The sequence below is a fragment of the Tenrec ecaudatus genome, chromosome 8 (assembly GCF_050624435.1).
Source record: "Tenrec ecaudatus isolate mTenEca1 chromosome 8, mTenEca1.hap1, whole genome shotgun sequence".
Taxonomy (NCBI): Eukaryota; Metazoa; Chordata; class Mammalia; order Afrosoricida; family Tenrecidae; genus Tenrec; species Tenrec ecaudatus.
In genome coordinates, this window is record NC_134537.1 from 145,915,564 (window position 1) to 145,940,566 (window position 25,003).

General features: G+C 46.3%; 1 protein-coding gene across 1 annotated transcript; it reads left to right on the forward strand.

Moving 5' to 3' along the window:
• Positions 1-1,588: 1,588 nt before the first annotated feature.
• WDCP (WD repeat and coiled coil containing) lies at positions 1,589-20,353 on the forward strand. The gene is made up of 4 exons (XM_075557047.1): positions 1,589-1,683; positions 11,189-13,070; positions 18,573-18,693; positions 20,052-20,353. Exons 2-4 carry the CDS (start codon positions 11,208-11,210, stop codon positions 20,279-20,281), a joined length of 2,214 nt encoding a protein of 737 aa, XP_075413162.1. The 5' UTR covers positions 1,589-1,683; positions 11,189-11,207; the 3' UTR covers positions 20,282-20,353.
• The last annotated feature ends 4,650 nt before the right edge of the window (positions 20,354-25,003 follow it).

Here is a 25,003-nt window from a genome sequence, read left to right on the forward strand (position 1 = left end):
TGGCTCAAGATCTCTGCCCTCAAGGAAGGATGGTGGGGAGGGACGCGAGAAATTACCATCTCTTTCACTTCTGTCCTCATCCACCCAGCCATCCATCCACCTACCCATCCATCCATCCATCCATCCATCCATCCATCCATCCATCCACCTACCCATCCATCCATCCATCCATCCATCCATCCATCCATCCATCCATCCATCCATCCATCCACCTACCCATCCATCCATCCATCCATCCATCCATCCATCCATCCATCCATCCATCCATCCACCCACCCACCTAGCCATCATTTATCAATCTGTTTGTTTTGTACCAACTCTGTGCTAAGCTCTGATGTCCCACTGACTACTAGAGGGAGAAGGCAAATCATTAAACTAATACTTTGATTAGACTTGCTCACTGTTCAAAATGTAATGGAAGCGCCAGAGAGGTACTTAGCCTGCAGAGTGCTCAGGGTGGCTTCCTGGATCTAAGGTGGAGGGACCCTGTATGGGTCTGAAGGGGAGGGGATGTCAGCGCTTTCTTTTCCCCACACCACTGCATATTCTCCATTGCAGTTCGGCTCCACGAACTTTTATTGGGTTTCTACTTTTCCAGGCAAAGTGCCACGCCCTGAGGATGCCAACTGAATTAACACTGGATCGCTGTCCTCCTCCGGGAGAGAAGTGAAGTCTGTTCCCAGTTAACATCGCTGAATGAATGAATGAATGACTTCTCCCTGGAGCTCCTCCTCCACCCAGACCCTTCCCTTTCGCCCAAAAGATCCAGGTATCTGGAAATACGTTTTTGTGGAGAAGGTCACAGTTGCCTGAAGTAGGACTGTGATTTGAAAAACTTTTCATTTCCTGCTTTTTTCCAAAAACTGGTGTGAAGGGATGGTTCTTGACAGCGCTGCAAGGTCGGCATAAGGAGAAAAGCAGGAGCCAGGGTCCAGAATGGACCCTAGAGGTGGGCTTCCCTAATTACCTCACACCCCTTCTCCCACCACCACCAGGTAACCTTAGGGAAGAGACTTCTGGTTAACATCATCCCTGAAGGAGAACTAGCTGTGTTCCAAGTGAAAACAAAACAATAAAATTAGATATTCAACTCTACGTTTCAGGGTCAAAACCTGAGATTCTCTGTGGCTCAGAGTCCCCCAGAGGTGGAGCTGGATTAAAGAAGCCTAGTGACGCAGTATAGGTTATCACCTTTAGAGTAGATGCAGAACTTCAGCTGAAGCCACAATATTTCCGTGTAGATAGCAATATTTTTCAGAGAAGATTTTATTAAAAAAATTAAAGGTTGTTCTCCACTCCCCTGCCTGGGGGAAAAAAGTTGGCGTCTCTTCTAGGATCCAGTGCTCCTCACACAAGAGCATCGTTGAGTAGTGGAGAAAGGTGTGTTAAGGGAGGGAGACATTGTAGCTGGTTTACGGTAGGTGGAATTTCACAGACACTACAACTCCCAGAGATCTGTGCGGCACAGCCTGAGCTCATTGGCAGGTGGGAAGGACCCGTTCCTTACGTGACAAATACAAAAGCCAATAGGCAGGGGCATTGCTGAGCTTGCGGGACCGCCGCTCACGTGTCGGAGCAGAGGGGGCCCGTATTTCCGGTACCTGCTCGCGGCTCTGGATCGCGGTCTTGTGAGGTGGGGCGGCCCTGGGGAGGCTTGCTTGCTGTAGGACCGTGAGGCCGAAGGTACCCCAGCGTGGGGAGGCCGGGTGGGCGGGGAGAGCGGCGGAGGCCAGCCGAGCGGTTGGGCTGCGTTGGAGGACGGACCCGCGTCGGGAGGGCGGGGGCAGAGCTGGCGGTGAGTTTAAACAAGAAGGTATTTCCTGTGACACTCACGAATGTTACTCCCTCGTAGTCTGTCTCTCTAAAACACCCCAAATATGAATAGTGTGGAAGTCATTTACTAGGGACCAAAGAGAAGGCATCGGATTCCTGGAAGCTCAGTCTGTATAAGGTAGACAGCTTCATGCAAAATGTAAATTTTTTTAATTAAACATTTTATTAGGGGCTCATACAACTCTTATCACAATCCATACACATACATACATCAATTGTATAAAGCACATCTGTACATTCGTTGCCCTAATCATTTTCTTTCTTTTTTTTTCTTTTTATACATTTTATTAGGGGCTCATACAACTCTTATCACAATCCATACATATACATACATCAGTTGTATAAAGCACATCCGCACATTCCCTGCCCGAATCATTCTCAAGCATTTGCTCTCCACAAAATGTAATTTTTAAAAAAAGAATAAGGGGAAACTTAAAAAAAAACTCACTCTATTAGGGGATCATACAACCATCACAATCCATACATACTCAATTGTGTAAAGCACATTTGTACATTCATTGCCATCCTCATTCTCAAAACATTTGCTCTCCACTTAAGCCCCTGGCATCAGCTCCTTATTTTTCCCTACCCTCCCCACCCCTGCCTCTCTCAGGAACCCTTGTAAATTATTTTTAAATTATTATTTTGTTATATTTTACATTGTCCGACATCTCCTTTCACCCACGTTTCTGTTGTCCATCCCCCAGGGAGAAGGTTATATGTAGATACTTGTAATAGGTTCCCCCGTTCCATCCTACCCTCCCTCCACCTTCCCGAATCACCACTCTGACCACTGGCCCTGAAGGGATCATCCGCCCTGGATTCCCTGTGTTTCCAGCTCTATCTGTACCAGTGTACATCCTCTGGTCTAGCCAGATTTTTAAGATAGAATTGGGATCATGAAAAGGGGGTGGGGGTGGGGAAGAAGCATTTAGCAACTAGAGGAAAATGGAAAATTGTATGTTTCATTGTTGCTCCACTGCACCCTGATTGGCTCATCTCTTCCCCGCTACTCTTTTCATAAGAGGATGCCCAATTTCCTACAGATGGGCTTTGGGTCTCTACTCTGCACTCCCCCTCATTCACAATGATAAGTTTTTTTGTTCTGATGATGCCTGATACCTGATCCCTTCGACACACACAGGCTGGTGTGCTTCTTCCATGTGGGCTTTGTTGCTTCTGAGCTATATGGCCACTTGTTTACCTTCAAGCCTTTAAGACCCCAGACACTGTCTCTTTTGATAGCCATGCACCATCAGCTTTCTTCACATTTACTTATGCACCCGCTTTGCCGGGAAGGTGAGCATCATGGAATGCCAGTTTAATGGAACAAAGTGTTCTTGCATTGAGGGAGTACTTGAGTAGAGGCCCAATGTCCTTCTGCTACCTTAATACTAGACTTATGCATATATGCACATAGATCTATTTCCACATCCTCATATATAAATATATTTACATATGTACATGCCTTTTTTAGACCTCTATAAATGCCCTTTGCCTCCTACCTCTTTTCTCTATTTCCTTTTACTTTCCTCTTGTCTCACTATCATGTTCAGCCTTCATTTGGGTTTCAGTAATTCCTCTCCGTTACATTACCCTTGATCACACCCTACCAGGCCTCCTACACCCTCCTCACCACCGATTTGTATGACTTGTTGTTCTTTTGTCCCTGGGTTTGTTAACACCACTATCTTTCCCCCTTCCCCCTCTTCTGTGTCCCCCCAGAACTGTCGGTCCCTTTGTTTTCTCCTCCATATTGTTCATCCAGCCTATCTTATTTAGACAGGCCTGCGAAGATAATAACATGCACAAAAACAAGACAGCAAAACCAAGCAACAAAGAAAACAAAACAACCACAACATGAAAAAAGAAAAGCTTGTAGTTAGTTCCAGGACTGTTTGTTGGCCTCTAGGAGTGTTTTCTGGTCGAGTCTGATGGAAAGCAATGCCTTGGCCCCAAAGTCTATTTTTGGTATTCCCTGGGGACTTCGTTGCTTTGTTCCCCTTGCTGCTCTGTTGCACGCCCTGAGTGTTTTGCCTCAGAGTGGTGGGATCAGATCAGGCAGAATTCCTACCCTGTGTCTCCACTGTTGTCCCCTGTAGGGCTATGGGTCAGTGAGGGATGTCGTGTCTCAGTGGGCCTGGCCATATGGTCTTCTCTGTGGATTGGCTGCTCTGAGTGGGAATAGCATCTTCAAGGCTTAGTGGGCTAGGGTGTACTCCACTCTCTCTTCCTCCTCCATTTGCTCCCATGTGCTCTGATCAAACATGTCCCTCTCCTGGAGCTACAGATTCACTGCTGTCCTCTGAAATAAATTATTCTGAGGGGAGGGGCAGGTGTTCACGTAGTTGTAATTGGGGCCAGCCCCTCAGACCTCTCCACTGGTTCCCTACTCCATGCTGGCATGCTGCATTCACATCTTGGAGCACTGGGTCTGGTCCCTCTTTCCCTGTGGAGATATAAACCTCAATGGGGAAACTCTTACAGACTATTTTCACCTTGGTCCTTGGCTTCGGATCTCTCACAGGGATCTGTTTCGGCTTAAAGGACCACTCCTGTGTCCAACTTGAACAAAAGAGAAAAGAAAAGCAGCCCAGGACTCCTTCACCTATGCCCAAGTCAGTGCCAGCAAGTCGATTCCAACTCATAGCGCCCTGTGGCACAGAGTAGGACTGCATTTTGGGGTTTTCTGGCCCATAAATCTTTGTGGGCCAGGATTCCCTAAGACTGTGCTAGTTAGTGACTTCCAGGTCCTCACCACGAACTGCCTCTTGGAACCGTGGTGGTGATGGTGGTGGTGATGTGGGTTACTCGCGCCGCTGACTTCGAAGTCAGCAGTTAGAAACCACCATTCGCTCTTTGGGAGAAAGACAAACTTTCTACGCCCCATTGAGGGTTCCAGTCTAGGAAACCCACAGGGGCAGTTCTACCCTGTCCTGTAAGGGTCTCTACGAGTCGGAATTGGACTTGATGGCAGTGAGTTTTTTAACTGCCTCCTAGATGTCCTAAATGAAGCATGTGTAATACAAAACCTTGCAGATGCTTCCCAGCCCTCCGACCTTGAAAGCGTGTTTTGCCTTTGTTCCACACTGAAAATCTGCATGTTATCCTTCATTCTTTCTCGCTTACCATCCATATACTGTATAATACCTATTTCATCCGTCTCAGCAAGCTCAAACTGTAGTTCCTTATTAAACTTGTCACTTTTCTCCTCCTTCGGCCCACCTTGCCGGTGGTCACATAAGGAGGTGCTGCTTTCCCTACATTCCAAATATCTTGGCAGGACCTTTATGACGAGGGAGAAAGGGCTGGAAACGAAGATTGAGATCATGTGATACAAAGCCTTCAATGCCTTGCTAAGACATTTTGAAATAACATTTTTAAAAACACAATTTAAATTTTGAAATAAATAGGTTGTAGAGACCTAGCAAAAGTTTTTGAAGAAAAGAGGAAAATAACTACAACAGTGAAGGTTTTTCTGTGTTTTGTTTTTTTCCTTAAAAGTAGTTTTGCCCAACCATACAGTCCAAAAAGAGACGAGAGAGAGGCAGGCTTCAGAGGGCCTCCCATGTTTTCTAAAACGGGCGGGGTGGTTGGGACCTGCGCTAGCACAGTGCCCTGAGGATTCAAAAGGATTTTTGTCATTGCTGTTAGGTTTGGGGGCAAAAACGTGCCGATTTTCTTGTCACAAAAGATGAAAATATTAGAATGAACTCTTTTTAAACTTCAGTCACCTGATTTTATTGTTGTTACTTTGCTTGACTGACAAAATTTCCTAGCTGCTACCACCCCTGGTTGCACACACCCTCGGTGACATTAGACTCAATTGGGTGACCTCACACGCAAAGTGCCTGCACTCTAATTGGTCCATTAGGAATTTTCACTGCCCAGGAAAATGGATCGTGCATTATTTATCACCAGAAGTCTTTCCAAAGTGCCTAAGTAGATCTTAGGAGAAAACATATGTCATATAAGACCAGTGGGATGGAAGTCACTTCTGGGTTTTTTTCTCACGAGTTAGTAATGACAGGAGACTTATTTTTCTATCTAGCAAACCACTGCAGAACCACTTAGTCCGACGTCACATCTGGGCCATAGCACGCCTTCCTTTAGAAGCCTTTTAGTGAAAGGTTCTAAGAGCAAGGACGACGAAGCTAGCAGGGAGGCATGAGAAATAATTCACAGATACAAACGAGCCAGTCACCAGGCAGTATGATACCTTTCTTTGGGTTTAGAGTCTGAAGACCCCTACAGTTTTGTTTTTAACCCTTTCTACTCAGGGGCCCTGGTGTCACAGTGGGTTACACATCAGGCTACTCAGCTCCAGGTCACCAGCCACTCAGGCTTTCTCCTTTGACGACTCGCCCTAGGAAACCCACGAGGGCAGTTCTACTCTGCCCTCTAGGGTGGCTGCGAGTCAGAATCAACTGGATGACAGTGTGCCTCCAGGATGCAGTCACACAGCTGGGAAGGAAGGCTCACTGAATTCCGGGGTGGCACGGGCGGCTTGGTGAGAGCTGCGTGAAGAAATGGGACTGCGGTGCTCTATGGAGAACATGTATGAAGGCTGAAAGGGGACAAAGACATGTACACACTGGGATTAGCACGAGGTCAAAGGCCATGCCGGGGTGTATTGCGGTGCCGAGCTTTGGGGTGGCGATGTTTTGAGGAGCCGAAGAGGGTGAATAGGAGTCCTGCTGGCCCAGTGGGTTACGCGTTGGGCTACTAACCACAAGGGTAGCACTTTGAAATCGCCACTCCCTCTAAGGGAGGAAGATGATTTCTCTTCCCATAAATAGTTAACCCAAAGGGTGCTTCGACCCTGTCCGATAGGGTCTCTACGGCATCGACTTGGTGGCAGTGAGAAGGGAGGGAAGGGGGCAGAAATGACACTGCATGTTTAGAAATCTCAAGAGTAAATATATTTTACTCTTATTTACATGTATTGATAGTGTGCATTCTTTTTTACTAAGTTGCCCATTGATTTTCTTTTATGTTTAACTTGTTAACGAGCCTGTAAGAGCTCTCATGATGTAATTCTGCTTTTACATTTCCATCTCTGTGATCTTCTTACCAAAGGGCTACTTGAATCCATGCTTAGTGTTTAAGAGAGAGAGAGAAATACCTCAAAAGACAGAAGTAAAGAGGCGCCCACTTCCTCTCTTAACACCACCCCGTTGCATCTCAGTGTCAACCACGAACAGTTGGTGTGTGTGGTTGTGGGCCTTTTTCTGTATTTGTGTATAAGTATGTACAAGCATATGTATGCATAGACAACAGAGTTAGGACTTGTTTTGTCTCATAACTAAGAGCAAACTCGCGCATTTCAATTGTTCTTTTGAGGGAGCATTTTTCATGTCTGTCGCCATGGAGCCTATTTTTTATTTAACTATTTTCATTACATCTGGGTTTCTCAGTTACAGATCATGCTACAGCAAACGTCGTTATTGATGGCCCTGTGCATTTCTGTAAGCCAAAAGCCAACCATAGCCACGGCCCTCAAGTCACTTGTGACTCGCAGTGAAGCCTTGAGCCTTATGGGAACAGGCAGCCTCATCTTTCTCCCCTGGAGTGGCTGGTGGGTTTCAGCCGGTGACCTTGCAGTTAGCAGCCACTGGGGCCCCTTGAGTATGTCTGCTCAAAACTGCTGCTGTTGAATCGATTCTGACTCACACTGACCCTGTATGACCGCAGAACCGCCCTCGTGGGTTTCCAAGACTAACTCTTCGAGAGTAGAAAGCTTTATTTTCCTCCTGCAAAGCAGCTGGTGGTTTTGAACTCCTGACCTTGTGGTTAATAGCCCAACTTGTAATCCGCCTATAGTTCTATAAAAAATAGGTTGTTTTTATTTTGTGTTTTGACTAAATCTCATACAGACGCATACATGTTTACACATGTACGCCTTTCATCCATCTGGAGTTTAGGTTGGTGTAAAATGTGAGATGCAAGTGTCTTAACTTTGAGGCTGCATCTTTCTCAGTCAAGCACAGTTCCTACCTCGCAAGATTGTGACAAAGGTGGTGACCAGGACCCTCTGTGGTGCCTAGGGGACATGTTTATTTCCTTGGTTTCTTCTGATGTGACCACCAACTCCGGGTAACATCTAGGCGATGTTTACAGGCTATCATCAGGCTGTCAGTCAATTACAACCCTGACTTCCCAGAGTGACTTCAGGTTCCACTCTATTTGACAGCCTGGTGACAGATTGAGGTGTAAGCACTGCCTTTGCTTTCCCCTCAGTTGCCAGTTTTCTGTTCCTCATTTTAATGAAAAAAAAAAGTACGCTTTTCTTCTCTGAGGGGCCATTGTGTCAGTCCATCTCCTTGAGAGTCTTCCTCTTCTCCGCTGACCCTGTACCGAGCACCGTGTCCCTTTCCAGGGACTGGTCTCTTGTAATAGCATGTCCAGAGTATGTGAGATGAAGTGTCCCTATCCTCTCTTCAGGAGTATTCTGGCTGTACTTCTGCCAAGACAGGTCTGTTTGTGCTTCCGGCAGTCCTCAATTTAGTCTTTGCTGCACCAAAATTCAAAGCCATCGATTCTTCTTTAGTCTTTATTCATTCTCCAGCTTGTGCATGCATTGAAGGGGACTGCAGATACTATGACTTGGGTCGGGTGCACCTTAGACGGCTGCGAGACGTCTTTGCCTTTTCACACTCTCTGAAGAGGTCTTTTGCAGCAGATTTGAGAGCTTGACTGCTGTTTCCCTGGGCGTTGGTTGTGGCTTCACGGAAAATGAAATCTTGGACACCTTCCGTCTGTTCCGTGTTTCTTCTGTTGATCACGATATTGTGTATTGGTTCAGTTTTAAGGGGACTTCTGCCTCTTTGCATTAGGGCGTCATCTCTGAAAGCTCTGGTCACTGCTGTTCATCAGGCAGCGCTTCCGGTCCTCTTTGCTTTCTGCAAGAACGCTTATGCCATCTGCATACCACAGGTTGTTAATGAGTCTCCTTCTGATCCTGCGCCGCATGCTTCTCCGTGTCGTCTGGCTCCTCGGGTTATTTGCTCGGCATTCAGAATGAGTAAGTATGGTGAAAGGCTGCGCATCTTTTCCAATTTGAAACCACATAAAGCCCTGCTATTCCGTATGAACGATTGCCTCTCGGCGTGTGTACAGGTTCCACCTGAGCACGGCGAAGCGCTCTGGGACTGCCATTCCTTGCGTTGTTGTCTGTGCCTTTCTAGGTCCACGCTGGCAGTGTCTTTGCCCGGTGAAGAGCGCACATCTCCCGCTATCGTCTGCTTTTAGCCAGTAGCAGTCTGACATTGGCATTACCACCCTCCTTCTCTTCGGAATCCCGTTCGAGTTTCTGGCAGCTCCCTGTCGATGTGTTGCTACAACTCCTGGAGTGGTCTAGAAGTTAGAAAGGTACCCATGGATTAAATTAAGTGTGTGAATAATGAATCATGTCCTCCCAGTGGTAATCCTTTGCCATATATATATTTTAATGTTTATTGATGGATTCCCTTTTTTAAATTAATTAATCATTTTATTGGGGGCTCTTACAGCTTTTATAACAATCCATACATCAATTGTGATAAGTGTGTACAAGCCCCCAATAAAATGATTAAAAAAACAAACCAAAAAAAGCAATCTATACATCAATTGCTTCAAACTCATTTGTGCATATGTTGCCATCATCAATTTCAAAACATTTTACTTCTGCTTGAGCCTTTGGTATTAGCTCAATCCTTTGCCATGTTTTGAATACCCTTCTTAGTTTACGGGACAATCTTCCTTTATGTGAGTCTTGGGGAAGCAGCCCTGTCCCCCCATTATAGACGCCTCCTCCCGCTCTCCTGGCATTAAACAGTGGTGGGTAAGCTAGGCTTAGGTAGTCAGGTGTGACGCCTGCCTTCCGCATCTTAAGCAGTTGATGTCTGAGAAAAGAGCAGTGACATTACACTCTTACCTGCTGTGTCTAGTAAGCTACAACAATGGCTTATTCCTTCTGGCCTGTTTTTTTTTCCTGAACCTAGTTCTTAAGTCTTTTTATTGTTATCGTTAACCTGTATAGTTTCTGTTACTAGTACCCAAGATCTCTGGTTTTTACCCCATTTTTAGTTTAAGAAAAGGTGACACAAAGTCTTGTATGCTGTAGGTAGGTTTAAAAGGGTGCCGGCCTCATTGCTAGCAGTGCTTGAGATTTGGGGCAGGGAAGAGGACTTGGCACAGAGTGGGAGAAAATTTTCAGTGTTGCTTTAGACACTTCAGGGTTTGGATTTCGTTGCAATGAGCGTGTACTGTAGTCATTCCAGTGTCTGAAGAAGAACTTTCTAAGTATGGAAAATTGAAGGTAGTATTCGGAATGGGCTCAGTGGCAGTGAGTTTGGCTGCAGCCTACCTCCCTGTGAGCGCTTGTTGCAATGATCCAGTGCCACAGGGAAGGCAGAAATGGTCTGAACATTGTCCGTGGAAGCGGAAATAGTCACCGTGGTTGTTGAATGGCATTTCAGTGAAGAGGTAAGCCACTCTGAGGGGAGTCGAGGAAATAAGTGATCATAAAACTAGGATTGGTTGATGTGACGGTGGGAGGGAGAGTCGGGATTAGATGATCGAAGAGACTTGTCTCAGCTTTTACACGTGGACAATTTCTGACCTAACCATTGAAAAGACCATGGATACCGATATTATAGCTTCCTTCTAGATTTGCCCATTCTTAGTAGTTTGCTCCCTTTGTTTTATCTGTCTGCCTACCAATGGGCTTTTCTCTCTTATGTGTCCGGTGCTGAGGCACTCGAATGCCAGTTGTAGGCACCATGGCATCCCCCCAACACTTCAACAAAATCTCTTACAACAAGAGCGACAGGGAGTGATTCTGGCTCACAGCCACCCCGGCCCCCACGTGCAGAGTAGGGCTGCTCCCTGGGGGTTTCAGGCAGTGACCTTGCAGAAGCAGGTCAGGCCTGACTTCCCAGATGTCTCTTAAGTGTGTGCACAACCTTCCGTGGTTGTTTAAAATGCCTTTGATCTTTTTTCAATAGAAAAATTTGTTTCCCCAGTTCAAGCTGCAGTCATCGTTTATAGGCTGCATGTGCTTGTATGGCTTCACCTTATGGTCATCGGTCAGTCAGTCACTCACTCATTCACTGCCATCAAGATAGCTATCCTCTAGGGCAGGGTAGAACTGCCTCTCTGGGTTTCTGAGATTGTAACTCTTTACGGAAGTAGAGGGCTCCCCGGTGGCTTGGCAGTCTCTTAATCTTTAACAATATCTCTCTTATCCTTTTGTATCCCCCCCCCCACACACACACAATATTGACCTACGAGCGGCTCAAGCCAGCTGTCTTTTAAACATTCCGAATTGGTCTGATTATTTTCTCATCATGTAACATATTCTGAATTATTTCAGATAACCTTTCCCAGAAAGGATGGAGTTGGGCAAAGGAAGACTTCTCAGGACTGGACTGAATGCGTTATATCAAGCAATACACCCAACTCACGGCCTTGCCTGGACTGATGGGAGCCACGTGGTCTTGACCGACGTACAGCTTCACCACGGCGAGGTCAAGTTTGGGCCCTCAAAGGTCATCGGGCAGTTTGAACACATCTACGGGCTGTCCTGGGCCCCGCCTGCCACAGCGGACACGCCGGCTCTGCTCGCCGTCCAGCACAAGAAGCACATCACCGTGTGGCAGGTGTGGCCCAGCACTGTGGAGAGAAGCCGATGGATGATGGCTCAGACCTGCAACATCAGAGAGTCACTCCCGGTGCTTCCCCAAGGCTGTCTGTGGCACCCCCAAAGTGCGGTCCTGACTGTGTTGACGGCGCAGGAGGTCTCCGTTTTCCACGACGTTCACCGGGACAGTTCTCGAGTGAAGGTGGATACCAGCGCGCAGGGCCACATTCACTGTGCGTGCTGGACCCGGGACGGCCAGCGGCTGGTGGTGGCGGTGGGCAGGAGCCTGCATTCGTACATTTGGGACAGTGCACAGAAGACGCTGCACCAGTGCTCCTTCTGCCCAGTGTTTGGCGTGGACAGCTATGTCCGTGCCATTGGGGCCACTGTGAACTCCCAGGTGGCAATTGCCACCGAGCTTCCACTCGATCAAATCTGTGGCTTAAATGCCTCGGAGGCCTTTGAAGTGCCGGCTGGTGGGAAAGACATGTACCTGTGTACTTCACCAGTGACCAGTGCAGGGCCCTCTCTGGGTAAAGGGGCGAGTGCTTCCACAACGAGTTCTGAAACAACAGCTTCCTCCTCCTTTTCCTCTCCCTCCTCAGATCCTCTGGATCTAACTCACATACGGTTCAATAGGTCTGGCGCTGAGAACAGTGCTTTCATCTGTCTCAGGAGGAAGGACGACTTGACAGGAACTGGCCAGGATTCTTCCCATCTGGTCCTCGTGACCTTCGGGAAAGAGGCCACCATGACCAGGAAAGTCACCATCCCGGGCATTCTGGTTCCTGATCTCATCGCGTTCCATTTGAAAGCGCAGGTGGTGGCGGTGGCTTCCAGTACCTGTAGCACCGTCTGGGTCTACTCTGTCATTCCCTCCTCGATGCCGAACATTCAGCAGATACGCCTAGAGAGCAGCGAGCGACCCAAAGGCTTAGCATTCCTCACAGAGAAATTGCTATTAATTTTGGTCGGGATGCAAAAGTCCACTGACGTGGCATTTCTTCCTTCGTCCAAGTCTGACCAATACATCATTCGCTTGGTGGTTAAAGAAGTCACATTGGAAGAGGCGTCTCCAGCGACCCCCAGCGAAAGCCCGAGCAGTGACCCTACCTACAGCGTGCTGCTGTCTAAAACCAACCACAGAAGAGCGATGGAAAGTCTCTGCCCAGACTTTTGTCACCCAAACAGAGAGCTCTTCCTGACAGCTCGGACTAGGAGTCAGAGTGGAAGCCCTGGAAGAATGCTGATTCAAGAAATCAGAAGTCCTCCTCCATCCAGCCTCCACGAAGGCTCCGTGGCTCTGGAAGCTCTGGACAGGGAACCTGTGAACCACTCCCTGGCAAAGCCCAGGCCCGGAGGCTCCCCAGAGGCCTCACCAGTACAGGCTGGCCCTTTGCCGCCGGAGCCTCCTAATTTGGCTCAAAGATCGGACGTAGAAAAGGAAAAGGAAGCTTACCAGATACTATCTAAGAAACTGGAAGTCCTGTCGGTGAGTCTGAGCGAAATGCAGCAAAGCCTGTCTGAGCTCACGAACTGTCTGCATCAGGGGAAGAAGCTGCCGACAGGATACCCTCGCTCTCGGGATCCCCCTTATGTGCACATCATTTGCCAGGTAACTTCTTTGAGGTGCTACCCCTGGTCATGCAGCCACTGGGGGGTGCAAGAAAAACTTACTGATGAGGAAAGGGTCGCTCTATTTGAACTTCAGGGCACTGGGTGTGTTGTATTACAGACTACTGTTACAGCTCTTTAGCCTCCTGCCAGCCAGATGGGCACACATTGACCATCATTTGACCCTGGGCCTAGTACGAAAAAATGAATGACTGCGTTTGCTCTGGCCATTTTGTATTTTGAAAAATAATTATTCTTATAATGGCTTAGTTGCCCAAACCCATTCCTTACACAATACAGATACTCCTCTGTAAAAAAAGAACCTTTATTTTTCACACATCTATTTATGCGTGGATATGGTGGTGCTGTTGTTACGTGTTGGATTGCCAGCTGTAAGGTTGGCAGTTCAAACCTACCAGCTGCCCCAAGGGAGAAGGATGAGGCTATCTGCTCCCCTAAGGATTGATAGCCTTGAAAATCCTCTATAGGGTCAGAATCAACTTGATGGCAGTGGGTACACACACACACGCACAAATAGGTAAAATGGCATCAGTAGCTCATGAAATGCTTTCCATCCCTTTGGACTTGCTCCTGACCCTGCTTCCTTAAGCCACTTTGACCAGCAGTTTAATGTGGATCCTTGTGTTTTCTTCCATAGTAAAAATCTCACACAGACCTGTCTGCACATTTATATTCGGGTGTGTATAGACTTGTTGACTTACAACCATGGGATCCGGGGGGTCCTGTCCTCATTCCTTCATGCTGAAGGAGTCCTGCGAGCATCATGGTTCAGCATTGGGCTGTGGCCCTCAAGGTCAGCGAGGAGATTTTCTACTCCTGTGAAGAGTTACAGTCTCAGAAACTCACAGGGGCCATTCTACAGGGTCACTGAGTTGGCATTGACTCGATGGCAGTGAGTTCTTTTTAACTGAGTTCCTTCTTGCTGAGAATACATTGCTTATAGCCATGTCTTTGTTGATGGACATTTCTTTTAATTCTTGTCCATTCCAAAGAGTGCTGCAGAATATTCAATCTCTTTTATGTGTCCATTTGTATCAGCACTTTGATTTCCGTTGGATTGGCTCCCAGATGTAGTGTGCAAATCTAGAGAGTATGTACATTTCTGCTTGTAATATAGCTGTGAGATTGCCTTTGAGTTATTAACTTCACAGCGCATCGTCACATGTGCATCGGCAACACGAGACGTTCCTTTTCCACACATCCGCACCAACGTGATGAGTGTGAAGTGGCATTTCACTTTCATTCACTTGTGTTTCCTTTACTATTTGAATGAGCACGTACTTTTGTTTTTTAGCCATGTTACAGTGGTCAGACATGTAAGGTGTCCCTGGATAAGAAACAAATCCCATTCCTAAATTTGTCTTTAAGCCGAATTTGTACAGAAATTGGAACAGTGACTCAGTGCCATTGAGTTGATGCCAACTCATAGCCACCCTCTAGGATACGAGCAGAACGTCCCCTGTGAGTTTCTGATACTGTATCTCTTTATGAGAGTAGAAAAGTCTCATCTTCTGTAGAACAACTGGTGGATTTGAACTGCCAACCTTATGGTTAGCAGCCCAACTCATAACTCACTATGCCACTATGGCTCCTTTTAGAGCAGTTAGGTTTGGTTCCTATCAAATGTCAGTCAAATACTTGTCTTCGTATATATGCAGTGTACCTTTTGATGCATTAAAAATCCCTTCTAGACTTGTTAAGACATCTTTAACGTAAATAACATCGTAATAATAATGCTTCAGTTCTTATGCAAATCTGCACCCCTTGGTTATTCTAAACCACTGTGTGCACCTTGACATTTTAATATCATAGGCTTTACAAAGATTGCCTCTTAACTACAGGTTGCATGCAAGTCAGATGTTTGGAAGCCAGCAATTGCTTGGTATTCATGTTTTAAATAACTTATAGAAAATAGATTTGAAATGAGTGACAAATAAGCATGTAAATTACTATTTAAATAATTACTAGGTACTTTAGTTCATTTTCTCTTAAAACCAACTCAAGGGTATATGTTTTTGGAAGAACTGAAAAATAATTTGAAACACAGAATAGTGTTTATTGTACATGTAAAACATCCCACCACCACAGTCAATTGTAGAACATTCTCATCACCTCAAAAAGAGACCCTGTAGGGAGGCAAAATTGAGGCGCGGAGACCCAGGGCTCCAGTCAGAAATGTTTCGGAAATGATTATGGCAACATTAGTACGAATATGCTTGACACATGGGTGTATGGAATGTTGTAAGAGGTGTAAGAGCCCCAATAAAGTGATTTTAAAAAATAATAATCATAATTTTTAAAAAAGAGACCCTCTGACCTTCTGGTTTTGCTCCCCTGTACTATTCTTTCTACCACAGTGGTTCTCAATCTCCCTCATGCTGCGACCCTTTCACATAGTTCCTCATGTTGCGGTGACCCCCCAACCATAAAATTATTTTTGTTGCTACTTCATCACTGTCATTTTGCTACTGTTATGAATCGGGTGACCCCTGTTGAGAACCACTGCTCTACCACAACCCAAAGCAAACCCTCAGCTCCTGGATGGATCCCAGCTCCTAGTGACCCCATGGAGGATTTCTGAGGGACGTACATGCTTGCGAGAGCAGTCAGCCTCACCTTTCTCTCATGGAGAGGCTAGTGGATTTGAACCACTGGACCTGTAGATTAGCAGCCAATTTGACTTTACTGGACAGCACCCCTAGGGGCTCCTTAATATCTTTTTAAAAAATTGTTTTATTAGGGGGTCATACAACTCAGCACAATCCATACATACATCAATTATATAAAGCACATTTGTGCATTCATTGCCATCCTCATTCTCAAAACATTTGCTCTCCACCTAAGCCCCTGGTATCAGCTCCTCATTTTTTCTCCTCCCTCCCCGCTCCCCCTCCCTCAAGAGCCCTTGATAATTTATAAATTATCTTGCCCTGTCCGATGTCTCCCTTCACCCACTTTTTGGTTGTCCGTCCCCCCGGGAGGAGGATATATGTAGATCCTTATAATCGGTTCCCCCTTTCCACCCCACCCTCTACCCTGCCAGTATCACCACTCACACCATTGGTCCTGAAGGGATAATCCGCCCTGGATTCCCTGTATTTCCAGTTCCTATCTGTACCAGTGTACATCCTCTGGTCTAGCCAGACTTGCAAGGTAGAATTGGGATCATGATAGTGGGTGGGGAGGAAGCATTTAGGAACTAGAGGAAAGTTGTATTTTTCATCTTTGTTACATCGCACCCTGTCTGGCTCCTCTCATCCCCGAGACCCCTTTGCAATGGGATCTCCAGTGGCCTACAAATGGGCTTTGGGTCTCCACTCCGCACTCCTCCCTCAGTCAATATGGTAAGATTTTTTTGTTCTGATGATGCCTGATACCTGATCCCTTCGGCACCTCGTGATTTCACAGGCTGGTGTGCTTCTTCCATGTGGGAGTTGTTGCATCTGAGCTAGATGGCCGCTTGTTTACCTTCAAGCCTTTAAGATCCCTGATGCTATATCTTTTTATATCTGGGCACCATCAGCTTTCTTCACCACATTTGCTTATTCACCCGCTTTGTCTTCAGCGGTTGTGTCGGGTAGGTGAGCATCATAGAATGCCAATTTAATAGAAGAAAGTATTCTTGCATTGAGGGAGTACTTGAGTGGAGGCCCAATGTCCTTCTGCTACCTTAATACTAAACTTGTAAATGTATGCACATAGCTCTATTTCCCCATCCTCATATATAAATATATTTGCATATGTACATGTCTTTATCTAGACCTCTATAAATGTCCTTTGCCTCCCAGCTCTTTCCTCTGTTTCCCTGGACCTTCCTCCTGTCCCACTATCATGCTCCTTAATATCTTTATAGACAATCACTAATTTATTTTCTGGCTCTATTGGCTTCCTTCCCGACTGTGGACCATTCATATCTTATTTATGGGATCATCTGGTGTGTGGTCTTTGTTGTTTGTGTGGGTTCTTTCACTGTGTGTCGTGTTGTGGGGTTCATCTGAGTGCCATTCCTGTTGATGGCCCATAATCCATTCTGTGGGTCGACTCCATTTTGCTTATCCATTTTTCAAATGATCGGCGTTGGAATTGTTTTTACCTTTTGGCTATTAGCAATGCTTCAATACATTTTTTTCCCTATGCTTTGGTGACATGCTTTGTTAATCCAAAAGGTAAAATATATCATTTAATTTTGTTTTTAAACAATTTTTTTTATTCATTAGATTTTTTTTTTAACATTTCATTAGGGGCTCATACAACTCTTATCACAATCCATGCATATACATATATCAGTTGTATAAAGCACATCCGTACATTCGTTGCCCTAATCACTCTCAAAGCATTTGCTCTCCACTTAAGCCCTCTGCATCAGGTCCTCTTTTTTTTTTCCCCCTCCCTCCCCGCTCCCCCCTCCTTCATGAGGTTTTTAAACAATTTTATTAAACAATAATATACATGTTATTTTTTAACCATTTTGTACCTGTTAAATCAAATATTGTTTTAAACTAAAGTTAAAATAATGTGTTTTCTTGACTTTTCAATTTCTCATTTTTGTTTCTAATGAAGTAGGCCAGTTATGGTGTTCTTAATGGTTATCTCTGAAGAGTAGAAAATTGGAGAGTTTTACTGTCGGCATTATAATTTTTTTATTACATGTGTATTATTTTTGTAATAAAAGAAAAGAAAAATCAAAAGCAAGAATTTTTCAGAAGTCACATTTCATAAGAATTAAATAGAATTAAATAAATTAGTTGCTTATGACTTTATTTAAAACCTCATTAGTATACATTTTTCAGTAGCTCATCTTTCATAGATGAAACTTGCTTGCTCAGCATAGTAGCTGTCACATACTGAGTAGTGATCCGTTTAATAACAAAATGAGCTAGATGTAATTTACTTATAAAACTGCTCTTCACATATTTATATGAAGTTTTTTTCATCTTTAATATTATATAATTAGAAGTTACTGGGGCTTTTTCCCCTCCGGTTTGATGACTATGTCTTCGAGCTCTTAATGTGTCTGAAATTGAAATGGCAATTTTTATATTTTTTTCCTCCAGGGATATTTGAAGCCATTTTTAAAGATGATTCCATTTTTAATCTGACTGCAAAATTTAAACATGTCCTTTTATTTGTACTTTGTGTAAGCTGAGTGAATTTTTGATCACAGTGCGTTATCCTTGGTCTTTAGGCTACTGGCTCGTCCTGTTCTTGGTCATTCCCTCCGGAGAGCCAGCCCCTGGTACTCAAGACCGACTCCTGGGCAAAGATCAGAGCAATAGGAAGAGAAAACTAGAAGCTGTGTTTTCTTCGGCACTTTTGGCAGCATAGAACACTCACTGCATTTAAAACTGAAGTTAAAAGTGATAATAGACTAGAATTTATAAAAGGGAACCAAAAAAGAACCTTTTATCCATTGTACTCTTTAGAAATGTTAGCTCCATTGCTTGTGCAGTTTCTTTAACAAATGCCTTCTCTCTGTTTGGAGAAACCTTATTCTGTAGATGCTGTTGTTGAGAAAAGGACCATGCTGCTCTGCGCTGGCAAGCTCAGGCTCAGTCTGCTCCAGCAGGCCTTTGACCTCTCTCTCATTGAAATGCAGTGTCAAGGTAGGTTACAGCCAGAAAGCTCCCTCCTCAGCACTCCCTCCCTCTGGCCCCCCTCCTTTCACCTTCCACTTTAGATAATGAACATAAAGGGTAATCAATTACTCCATGGTTCACTAGATAATTTACAAGTTATTTGCCTACTGTATACCTTGAGTAGACCTATTGCAGGTGTCTAAGCTCATGGAAATATATAGGTTCTGCCCTTAGACAATTTATAGTCTAGCTGGAAAATGTAAATGTACATTTGGAATAACTAGAAAAGAGTTTCAAAGTACTAGCCCAAACCTCACGATGCCTTTTATATACTAAAATGCAAAGGTGATAGTGGGCTAGCGGAATGTTTCTTAGAGGAGTTGCCACATGCAGCCAGCCTGGGGCACGACGGGCACGCGGCTGGTGGGGGTCCGCGCGCAGGTGGCCAGAGCGCTGGTTTTCTTCTCATTCCAGCCATCAGGGGAACGTAAAGCTTTCTTTCCTTCTCCCGCCTTAACGTTGTATCAGCTTTTTAAACATTTGAGCACATTTATTATCATAATTGTCCTTTTTAATGGGTGAGAATGATAGGCTATGCCAAAGTATAGCACATTTTGCATTCCCATATTTTCTCTCTCTTGCTCTGTCTCTTTTATTACATTGGGGTTGATTTTTTATTTTTGACAGTTGATTTTTATAACTTTTAACCATTATAGATAGCATTTTTTAAAATGAAAAAAACTCTCTTAGGGATTTTGTATTTTATATTGAAGAAGCATAGATTTTCAGAAGTGAAATCACCGAGACACACTGGACTTAAGAATCAGGGGAAAGAAAAATCAGAGGCAGTCCCAGCCTGTGTTAAGCTAGTGGCCCACGGGTGGCCCTGGAACAGGCCTTCAGGATGCTCTGGGCCCCTGTAGAACAGACTCGGCCTCCCTGGGTTTCTGGAGTTGACGTGGCTCTCAAGTAGAAAGAAGGCTCCTCGTCAAAGCGGCTGTCCACTTCGCCTGCTTTGGTCAGCAGCATGGCAATTAGGGAGGGTTGCTCAGACCCAACTGCAACACAATCCTTTGCATGCACAAGGGCTGAGTGATGGATCAATGGGCAGCCGGGATGAAATGTGTGTCCCTTCACTGTGCCTGAGTAATCAGCTTGGGGGTGGGTGTAAGTCTTCAGCAGCCCCTCCCTGCTATATAACCTTGACCCCCCCTAAAAAAGAGGCAATAGTCCTCCTGTCACCCCATTTGCTGTTAAAACCTTCTGAGAACCAGGTTCAATATCATTAACTACGAGATCCCTCCTCTCAAGAAAGCCCACTTCTTAGTCATGTTTTTCTCTGTCATCTCAGAATAAATTGCCTGTGTGTTTCTTTTCCTTTGCAGACTCCCTCTGGATCCTTCTCTCTGCTGACAGCGAAGGCTTCATCCCTTTAACTTTCACAGCCACCCAGGAAATAACCATAAGAGATGGCAACCTGTGCAGGTCAGGTGTCTTCAAAGACTCTCTTTCTCGGAGTCTGGATCCTAGTCCTCCTCTCAGAACCTTGAGAAACCATCCTACCCAAAGCTTAGATGCTCCCGGTTGTCCTAATCATTTAGGCAGCCCTGAGTGATGTTTGTCTAGAGAATATTTGCTGTTTAGCCTTTCAGATGTCACCATTGAAAACAAGATCTTAAAAAACAAACCAAGGCTGGCTCTGCCCGTTTCCCCGGACGGCTGGGCTGGGCAGCAGCGGAGCTCAGTCTCTGTTGGATGTCTCAGAAAGTGGTTGTTTACGTATTGATGACTTGTGGTTTGGTGTCAGGGCACAGTTCCCAGAACAAAACAGGGCGATGGTGCCATATGGATTGTGTTTTATGGTTCCTCTGAGGAGCTCTGAAAAGATGGCTCTGTGCTGTTAGAGGTCTTTTCCTTGCCTGACAGGTGAGAGTAAGGAGTGCACAAGGAGAAAGCATAGGCTCAAACCTCCCTTTTCTCATACCTGCAAGAATTGGCGGAGCCCAAAGGAAGGTAAACGCTGATTGACTTGCACACAACCACCTGGGGCAGGGCAGGCTAATGGCGCTGTATTCACCTAGGACCCTGGGAGGTGAAGGAGCGTTAATTGGAGGAGGGTGTGGAATGGAAAGGAATGCTGCATGCTCTACAGCCAGGGAAGGTGTGCCATCAGGGCTGTATCCGCTCACCGTACTTACTCGTTCTATGTGCTGGCCAAATAGCACAGGGCCTCGCTTATATGAAGAAGAGTGCGGTGTCAGGATTCGAGGAAGGCTTACTGATAACCTTGCTGGGTGGAAGTGAGGAGGGCTTGAAGCCCTTGCTGATAAAGATCAAGGATCACAGCCTTCACTATGGATCACAACTCAATGTAAAGAAGACCCAAATCCTCACCACGGGACCAATCAGTAACATCATGATCCACAAAGAAAATCCTGAAGGTACCAAGGGTTTCATCTTACAGGACTATGTTAAGCTTCTGGGGTGGTTTACCTCGGTTCTTGGGAAAGAAGCACTTTTGTAAATCCAAGTACAGTAACTGTTATGAGGGAGAGGGAAGTTTCAGGTATCACAGTCTCAAAAAGTGCATGCTATTTCTGGAAAGCATGCAGGGCTGCATGTGGGAAAGTTCGATACTGAAAATGGCCACTCCAGGTGCTTCAGGGGAGCTGGAAACCCACGTGCAAGGAATACTGGAATAGGAGCTTGGGGCCGGCATAAGGCGTCACGCGTGTGGAACCCAGAACGGGAAATCCCAAGCAAGCCGTAAGCAGGCTCTCGGGCATGTACACCCCCACACAGGGAATCCCCCCCCCAACCTGTAGGAGCGCACCCCTAACAAATAAGTGGCCTGCCCTCAGTCTGGTACTTATTCCCTCCTAGCCCCATTTGGGGGCGGGGGTGTGGTTGAGGGTACTGACTGACCTGATTGGCCGAGTTAGGTGCACCTGTATGATGTAATATTGCTCCCCCCTGGGCCTAGGTGGCCTGGGTCTGTGCATGCTCAGTGTAGATTTTCCCATAAAGGTCTAATTAGTGTGCCTGATTTCTTTCCACCCCCTTTATTTGGGCCCTGCCAGCCAGTTTCCACCAGTGCAGGCATTCAGGGGAGACAACCCCCCTTTATCCCTAATCTAGCTACCTTTCCCCACTGAGTTATTGGGGGGATACTGGGCGGAGACAGTCTTCTGGCTACTTCCTGCTGACACGTGGACATGAAGTGAGGCTGTGGGTCCACATCCTTCCTGCTCTATTGGGAGGGGTTGTCGTTCACTTAGGCGCCCATGGTGGATGGGATTGAGGTGGTCCGGGCATTGGCAATCTTGGCTCAGTGTTCTTGGTAATCTGACGACTCCTGGAAGAGACAAAGCAGGTGAACCCTTTAGGGAAGGCTAGCGCAAGAGCTAGGGGATAGCAGTGCCCATGGAAGTTTGGGTTAGCCTCACATTGGAAGATTTCAAAGAAACCTCAGGGAAGTATTTGTTAGCAGTGGATTGGCAGGCGTCCCTGCAAGCTTACTGTACGTTAAACACAGGAATTGTGTCATGACACTGACTAGCCCAGAGCACTTATGTATCGCAGGGTGCCAAGGAAACACCATCTTAAGGCTGCAAAATGATGCACATGTGCACGTTTCTTGCTCCATTGATTGTAGTCTGAGGGACCTGCTTCCAAGGGCTCTCTTTTCCTGTGAATGGTGGATCCATGTACTCGGTCCTGGAACTGTTTGCTTCCTCGGGGAAGAAATACCTCCATCCTTGGCTTCACACAAGAAAGAATTCAGGCCAAAGCTTAGTTCTTGACCCAAATGAATTCTTTACAGGATAGAAGCTGTTTCAGGCGTTACAGTAAACCGAACACAAGCCAGAGAGAGACCGCAGCCGGCTGAGAGGAACCTCGGAGGAGCAGCTGGAAAAGAGGGCGGTGGTCTTGAAGTTCCAGCCTTTTCTGGGGCCTTCCACTGGGAGGCATGGTTGATGGTGCTGGTTGACTCCATTGAATGAATTAATCCCACGTGGCCTAGATTGGAGCCTACCCAGGTGTACTGACTTCCTGGCTCGGAGCTTGAATTTGTGCATGCCCATTAACCTTTATGGCTAACTGGGCTTGCTGGATTCTCTGCAGCAACCTCCTGTAGGGGTGCCTTGGCATAGAGAGGGACAACCCTCTATCCGGCTCCCTAACAGAACTTTAGTAGCAATGGGGGTAGAGAGAATTACTGGGAAGGGGATTTTCCAGACTGGCTGGAGCTAAGAATTGGGGGACCCATCCTTCCAAGTTTTTATAAGAATGATATCTCCAAGAAGGCACAAGGGAGTAAATTTCTGGATAAGCCCATATTGATGGAATGCCTCTTGGCCTTGGGCTACTCTTGTGGCATACGGCTGTACAAAGGACACCTCAGCTTGGCCCACCTGCCGACATCCGTGCACAGCCAAGGTTGCAGACCAGGAGCGGCAATCCTTTGCTGCTGCGCTGCCCAACTGGGCTGCTTTAGTCCAGCTAGCAGTTGCAGATTCACCAGCAGGCCTCGCTCCTCTGGGGTCTCCCTATAGGACAGAGCACTGCCAGCTGCCAGTGTGTTTACAGCGTGTGTGAGTCTGGGTAGACTAGAGAAACAACTTCGTAGACACTCGTGTGTATATAAGAAAGAGCTTTATATAAAAGAGCAATTGAACATTGAGAAAACATCCCAGCCCAGTCCAGATCAAGTCCATAAGCCCGATATTAGCCCATACGTCCGATACCAATCAATAAAGTCCTCTTCAGACTCACAAAACACAGGCGATGACTGAATGTAGAAGAGCACAGGCCAATGGGGAGACAGTATTTGGATCCAGTGGCATTGGAAACATCTCAGTGCTGGCAGGGGTCTCTGCATCAGGGTGGGTTCATGTGTCTTGTCAGCTGCTATGTCTCCCAGGGTGTGAGCAGAGAGAGAGGTGTCTCCCGCCTCCAAGGAGGAAATACCAGATTTCCCAGAATTCTCAGAAGGCCATGCCCACACAGAGGCCTCATTGGGTGTATGATCTGATTGACAAGCTAGACTCCACCGCTATACTCTTAATCCTCATATTGACAAACGATTATCTACCACACAGTGAGAGCAGGGCCCTCATGCAAGCCTATTTCTATTACGGCAGCGGTTCTCAACCTGTGGGTTACGACCCCTTTAGGGATTGAACTACCCTTTCACAGGGGTCACCCGATTCATAACAGTAGCAAAATTACAGTGATGGAATAGCAACGAAAACAACGTTATGGTCGGGAGGAACTGTCTGAAAGGGTCGCAGCATTAAGAAAGTGGAGAACCACTGTATCAGAGCAATCTGTGGCCCACATGCCGACACACACCATACTTTGCCCCCTGTGCTGGGGTCTTTGGAACCTGGGAGGCAGGAGATAGAGATGGGTGCCAATTAGCGATGGAAGCCAGTACCTGTACATGCTTCAGATCCACAACGGTGCTCATGAAAGCAGCAGTCAAGAGATCAAAGGCTGTGTTATATTGGGTCAATCTACTACACAAGACCTCTTTAAGGTCTTGAGAAACAGGAACGTTACTTTGAGGCCTGAGGTGCACCTGACCCAAGCCACGGTATTTTCCATGGCCTCATGTGCACGTGAAAGGGGAGCTCCAGAGCTGTAGTGGTTACGCCTTGGACTGCTGCCACAAGGCCAGCAGTTTGAGTCCCCACCCAGCCCAGCCCCTCCAAGAAAGAAGACTGAGGAAGAGTGACATATCTTGGAAGCTCGCAGGTGTAGTTCTACCCTGTCATGCAGGGTTGCTGTGAGTCAGAATCAACTCCATGTAGTAGTGTGGTTCTCTGTGCCTGTGAAAGTTGGACATTGAACAAGAAAGACTGGAGAAAAATCGATGTATTTGAACTATGGTATTGGCGATGCATATTGAAAGAACTGCCAGAGAACAAACACATCTGTCCTGGGGGAAGTATAGCCCAAATGCTCCTTAGAGGCAAGGATAGTGAGACTCTGTCTCGTGTACTTTGACCACACTATCAGGAGATACCAGCCCCTGGAAAGGACATCATATGTGGTCAAGTGGAGAGGCAGTGAAGAAGAGGAAGGATGCAGTGACTGCAACAGAGGACTCAAAGATAGGACCATTGTGAGGAAGGCGCTGGACCGGCCGTGGGTTCGTTCTGTTGTACACAGGCTCACTATGGGATGGAGCCCACAGCACCAACGGAATGGGTAACTGATTCCCCTCCAGCTGTCATGAGGCGAGATGATGTAGATGGTGCTTCGATACTGATACTGAACATTTTTATCAAAGATTCTGTGGAGGAATCCTGTTCACAAGGGGGGATTTCAA

Coding starts and splice junctions, on each gene's coding strand:
- WDCP (XM_075557047.1), top strand. CDS start 11,208: ATGGAGTTGGGCAAAGGAAGACTTCTCAGGACTGGACTGAATGCGTTA. Junction 13,071..18,572: donor ATGTGCACATCATTTGCCAG/GTAACTTCTTTG, acceptor CTCTGTTTGGAG/AAACCTTATTCTGTAGATGC. Junction 18,694..20,051: donor CATTGAAATGCAGTGTCAAG/GTAGGTTACAGC, acceptor TTTCCTTTGCAG/ACTCCCTCTGGATCCTTCTC.